Below are 6326 nucleotides of genomic sequence, written 5' to 3'. Positions count from 1 at the left end.
GCACAACAGTCTAAGCCCTGCAGAGGAATTATGATATGTGACCGAATGCACCCTTGTATTCACACCCTCCACGTTATTGTGATAATCTTTGTACAAAATATGAGTTGTGAGGTGTCGTTTGAAAGCTGGTAACCCACTGGTCAATGATACTCATGATGAAATGTGTGTAGCAACAGTACATGTTACGGTATAAACAGAAGCTGAAATTAGGTCTGAAATGTGTTTACAAGACAAGTCTGGATAACCCATTTTCTCAAAGACAAAGGACAAGCTGACACCCCTAACCAGGGCAATCAGCTACCAAGTAGCCATTCCTTGGCAAGGAAGGGGGCAGCAACAAACAGTCTTGCATTGTAGCAAACACCATCATGGATCCTCTTTCACCACAAGATTCCTTGAGTGCATCTTCACAGGAGGGGTAATCCTTGGAAAAACGAGTTTCAAAGCGGGACAGGACTATAAAAGTGATGGGCAAAAACACTGGTTTGGACAATATCCCATTTCGCTGTGAACATTCAATGGACTTATGATATGGACAAAAGCAAGCAAAACCTGCAGGGGCAGCTTGTTGCAACTGCCAGCAACTGGACACATCAGATCGTGACCCTGTCAAAGGAGGAGAGGCAGTGTTTTGGGGGTGTCTCGGATGTTGGACCAGACTGCTGTGATCAGGACTCGGTGTTGCTGTAGATTTTGTATTGTTTTGTATTGTAACTGTATGGGTGTTATGTTGCATATGGAGATAACGTATAAGTAATGTAGTAAGCCCTCCAAACCCTACAGTGTACTAGACAACCCGGACCCAACCTTCTCGGGCCCGCTATAATGGGAAGTCTGGAACACTAATTGGAATAGGTGTGGTATGCCCGTACGAGAGAAGGTGCAGAGCACTATACTACACAAGGGGCAGTGGGACAAATGGAATAGCGACACCTTCCCCCTTGATGCCTGGCCCTATCAGGAAATGTGTCGCCATATGTCCTATGCTTTTCCAGGGATACCTGGGCAGGAGGATCCCAAAAGAAAAAGAAAAAGAAAAAAAAGGGGTGGAGTGTCAGGATATAGATATTCAGGCCTGTCTGGAAAGGCCAAGACTCTAAGAATTTAGGTGTATTCTTATCACTTGGCCAGTTAGAGGTATAAAAGAAATAATAAAAATCACTGTCTGCCAATGTAAGGTCCTTCTCTTACTGTGACAGTCTGAGGCCCTGTTCTTAGGCTAAGGCCTTTGGCTAAGCAATAGAGGCAGCCATAAGATGGGAAGCGACCGGTCAAATCCTCACATTCATGGAATCATAGAATCATAGAATATCAGGGTTGGAAGGGACCTCAGGAGGTCATCTAGTCCAACCCCCTGCTCAAAAGCAGGACCAACCCCCAATTAAATCATCCCAGCCAGGGCTTTGTCAAGCCTGATCTTAAAAACTTCTGAGGAAGGAGATTCTACCACCTCCCTAGATAACGCATTCCAGCGTTTCACCACCCTCCTAGTGAAAAGGTTTTTCCTAATATCCAACCTAAACCTCCCCCACTGCAACTTGAGACCATTACTCCTTGTCCTGTCCTCTTCTACCACTGAGAATAGTCTAGAACCATCTTCTCTGGAACCACCTCTCAGGTAGTTGAAAGCAGCTCTCAAATCCCCCCTCATTCTTCTCTTCTGCAGACTAAACAATCCCAGTTCCCTCAGCCTCTCCTCATAAGTCATGTGTTCCAGACCCTTAATCATTTTTGTTGCCCTTCGCTGGACTCTCTCCAATTTATCCACATCCTTCTTGTAGTGTGGGGCCCAAAACTGGACACAGTACTCCAGATGAGGCCTCACCAATGTTGAATAGAGGGGGACGATCACGTCCCCCGATCTGCTCGCTATGCCCCTACTTATACATCCCAAAATGCCATTGGCCTTCTTGGCAACAAGGGCACACTGCTGACTCATATCCAGCTTCTCGTCCACTGTCACCCCTAGGTCCTTTTCCGCAGAACTGCTGCCTAGCCATTCGGCCCCTAGTCTGTAGCTGTGCATTGGGTTCTTCCGTCCTAAGTGCAGGACCCTGCACTTATCCTTATTGAACCTCATCAGATTTCTTTTGGCCCAATCCTCCAATTTGTCTAGGTCCCTCTGTATCCTATCCCTGCCCTCCAGCGTATCTACCACTCCTCCCAGTTTAGTATCATCCGCAAATTTGCTGAGAGTGCAATCCACACCATCCTCCAGATCATTTATGAAGATATTGAATTCCAACCTAGTCACATTGAAAGAAGGTGCTATTGGGTTGTTAGGATACAATCCTGTCCTGATAATGCCTATCACCTCCAGAGAAAGGGAAGTGCCTAGAAGATGTAAAAGGAAACTTAGTTTGATAGCATCCTGTCTGGCAAGAACTCACTTATCAATAGCTGGGATGTGAAATCCTCACTTCTGTATTGTTTTGTCATTATAGTCCCCATTTCCCTATTGTTTGTCTGTATAATCTCTGTCTGGTTCTGTGATTGTTCCTGTCTGCTGTATAATTAATTTCGCTAGGTATAAACTAATTAAGGTGGTGGGATATAATTGGTTACATAATCATGTTACAATATGTTAGGATTGGTTAGTTAAATTTCAGGAAAATGATTGGTTAAGGTATAGCTAAGCAGAACTCAAGTTTTACTATATAGTCTGCAGTCAGTCAGGAAGTGGGTGGGTGGGTGTGTGGGTGGGGGAAATGGGAACAGGGAATGGGGGTGGGGAAATCGGAATCATGTTTGGCTAAGGGCAGGAATGGGAACAGGGACACAGGTGTAAGGCTCTGTGGTGTCAGAGCTGGGAAGGGGGACACAAAGGAAGGAAACGGGAATCATGCTTGCTGGAAGTTCACCCCAATAAATATCGAATTGTTTGCACCTTTGGACTTCGGGTATTGTTGCTCTCTGTTCATGCGAGAAGGACCAGGGAAGTAAGTGTGTGAAGGAATAAGCCCCCTAACACACCCCAAGGTATCTCTCCCTTCCACGTCTCTCTCTTTCATCTCAAAAGACAAAAGAAACACCCTTTGATGTTGGGAGCAGATCCTGGCTTGAAATTAGGTCAGCCCTGGTGCTGGGAGAATGTGGCGAGAATTTCATCTTGAACCAAGTTTGTTAAGTTTTAGTTCCTAGAAACGGTTTGATCTTTATTTCTCTTGTAACCATTCCTGACTTTAAGGCCTTATACTTCTAGTGGCGTAAAACTGATCTCTTTGTAGTGAAATAAACTTGCTTTATTCTTGAATCAAAAGTAACCCAGTGTTGTGTTTAAACTGAATTGTGTGGCTAACTCCATGTAAAGCAGCCAGCTGTTGGATATTGAGCCCTTAGAGGGGCAGCGGGCCTTAAATATCTGAACTGTCCAGGAGAGGGCTGGACAGCGCAGAATATACTTTCCTTTGGGAAAGCCATGCCAGGGGGACGTGCCTGCAGGAGCCTGTCTTTGCACCGTGCACCGCAGCTTGGTTGCAAAAAGAGCAGTCACACCTTATAGCACACCTGGTCGAGGCTCGGTCTGCATGGAGGGAAGATACCTGGGCAGCTTCACCATCCAGCCAGGTCCCCATTGGGTGGTTCCGCGAAGGATGCTCATCCAGCATGGGGCTTGTCCAGTAGACTCTCAGCCTTGCACTGTCTTCTCCCTGTTCTCTGGGGTAATGGTATGAAGCAGGGAGGACAGAAATTGGTCGAGGGGTTGCTCTCACCCTGCCATGTCCATCTGTCCTGGTGACAGCTGTGTTTGGACCTCTCTTGGCAGCCTGTCCTTGGCGATTCTTGTTTTCCTCGTTCGCCAAATGTCTCGCATGTGACAGCGCTGCTTTTTGTTAGCATTCGTCATTGGTCTTTCCAATATGTGGTACAGGCTCCGAGATCAAGTCTGATTTGTGTCAGATTTGAATAAATACAAGCAGTTGCCCTGAGATTGCTTTGGAGGGGCACTGGAGGGAAACACAAGCCAGACTTAGGATCAAATTCTCAACAGCACCAATGTGGCTCAGGAGCCCAAGTGCCATTGACTTTCAGTGAGACTTAGGCTCCTCTGGGACAGATTTTTAAAGGGTTTAGGCACCTAAAGATGCAGGTAGGTCCCCAGTGGGATTTTCAGAAGCATCCAGGGGCCTTTGCATCTTTAGGCACCTAACAAGCATTAAAAATCTGGCCCAGTGTCCCTCAATCACTTTTGAACATTTTACCCATCAGTCCCAACAGGACTTGGTCACTTGTGGCATGTCTCCACAGCCAGTGGCAGCGAACGTCTGAGCTCGGGTTGACACATGTCGGCTGGTGCGGCTCGTGCTGCCCTGTTATGAACAGCTGTGTGGCCAGTGGTGCTAAGGTGTGGCTCGGGCCGGAGCTCAGGGTCTGAAGCACAGCTCCCCTCGCTAGGCTTCAAGGCCCTCATGCCAGCCCTCATGCAACATCTACACAGATATTTTTAGCACGGAAACGCAAGCCCCCCGAGCCCCAGTCTGTAGCCCTGGGCTGGCAGGCTCACTGCTGCAGGCTGCGGGGACGTACCCTTAAGTGGCGCTTTTGAAAATGCTCCCCTGCAAGGCACCAGGGGCCAAATCCTGACAAGTCAGAATGGTCACACATCTTTGATTTTTCAAATAACGGTGAAATTTTTTCCCCAAATTTTGGAAACCAGTAAAAATTTTGACAAAGAAATCACGGTATTTTTCAACCAGCTAGAGAGCTGGCTGAAGTTTCAAAAGAACATTTTCAAAAGACCCTCATGGAACTTTCCAAAAACATTGTTGACATTAACAATAACCCATCAACATTTAAACAAATGGCACTGACATAATTTCCAAAAAATGTCACTGACATTTTAAAACAACACCTTGGAATAGGAAACCCTGGGAGAAGAAGGTCCAATCAAACATTAAAAAATGTTTGCAAAAAAGTGGACTGAGTTTTCAGATAGCTCTGCTGAGATGCCAGATGGGGATAGTAATAGCTCAGAACCCCTCAGGATTAGTCCCATTGGCTTCAATGGGCGTCGGGCTGCTCAGCACCTCTTGGCAGCTGGCCCTGTACTGTCAGCAGGTGGATACCGGCAGGCAAGCCATTCATTGGGTTTTAAGCCAGACAGACCTGGTTCTGTATGCTTTGTCCCCTGTCCGGTGCTGCTCTCAAACCAGCCATGGTTATCTCTGGTATTATGCATGGAGGATGCTGTTTCGCGGAGTGTGTTGCTTCGCCCATGCCGGTGTGAGCTCACATGCACTGTGCGCCATGACCTCACACGCACTGTGCATGCGATATCATGCTGCTGGGGGCGGGGACACACAGGCAAAGGTGGGGACAACGGAGGGGAGGTCCAGTATTCTGGGGCTGCGTCAGTGGCCACCCTACATACTGGCTTTTGCTAAGATCTTTCTTTGGCCAAAGAGTTTAAAGACCCGTTTCCGGATCTGCTTGGACTTCATGCCGTAGATGACTGGGTTTAGCATGGGGGGAACAACGAGGTACAGGTCAGCCACCAAGACCTGGGTGTGAGGAGCAAGGCTGAGGTCCAAAATATGCAGGTACATAGAAAGGAGCCCTCCCAAGTAGAAGAGCAGGATGACACAGACATGGGAGCCGCAGGTGCTGAAGGCCTTGAGACGCGCTTCCTGAGTCGAGAGCCGTAGGACGGAGTGGAGGATTATGCCATAAGAGCAGGTGATGAAGATGAAGTCTATCCCCACTAGGGCTGTGGCCATAGTGATGCTGTACAGGTGGTTGATTGCCATGTCTGTGTGGGCCAGCACCATCATGGCCATGTGCTCGCAATAGGAATGAGGGATGACATTCGTTTTACAGTAGGGCAGACTGGTTAGAAGGCAGGTTATGGGTGTCACAATCCCCACTCCTCTAGCAAGGGACAGCAGCCCAATCTGGGCAATCTTTGAGCTGGTTAAGATAGTCTTGTATCTCAAGGGGTTGCAGACGGCCACGTATCGGTCTAAAGACATGGCCAAGAGCACCCCCGACTCCACTATAGTGAAGGTGTGGATGAAGAACATCTGGAGGAAGCAGGCCCCGAAGCTGATCTCTCTGGAATCCAGCCAGAAGATGCTCAGCATTTTGGGGACAACGGCAGTTGAGAGGACCAAATCAATGACTGCCAGCATGGAGAGGAAATAGTACATGGGCTCATGGAGGGTCTCCTCCTGCTTTACAACGAAGAGGACAGTACCATTTCCTAGCAGAGCAATCAGATACATGAGGCAGAAGGGGATGGAGATCCAGACATGCTCAGATTCCAGGCTGGGGATGCCGGTCAACAGGAACGTAGAGGGGTTAGGGCAGGTCTGATTGAAGGTTGACAT

The 6326-nt window shown here is 48.0% G+C and overlaps 1 protein-coding gene across 1 annotated transcript; it reads right to left on the bottom strand.

The window, feature by feature from the left end:
* Positions 1 to 5363: 5363 nt before the first annotated feature.
* Positions 5364 to 6326, bottom strand: LOC142068518 (olfactory receptor 52K2-like). The gene has a single exon (XM_075117742.1). The coding sequence runs from the start codon at positions 6324 to 6326 to the stop codon at positions 5364 to 5366; it is 963 nt and encodes a 320-aa protein (XP_074973843.1).

This window comes from Caretta caretta, chromosome 1, assembly GCF_965140235.1.
Source record: "Caretta caretta isolate rCarCar2 chromosome 1, rCarCar1.hap1, whole genome shotgun sequence".
Lineage (NCBI taxonomy): Eukaryota > Metazoa > Chordata > Testudines > Cheloniidae > Caretta > Caretta caretta.
The sequence above is the reverse complement of the archived record's forward strand: the minus strand, read 5'-3'. Positions and strand labels throughout refer to the sequence as shown.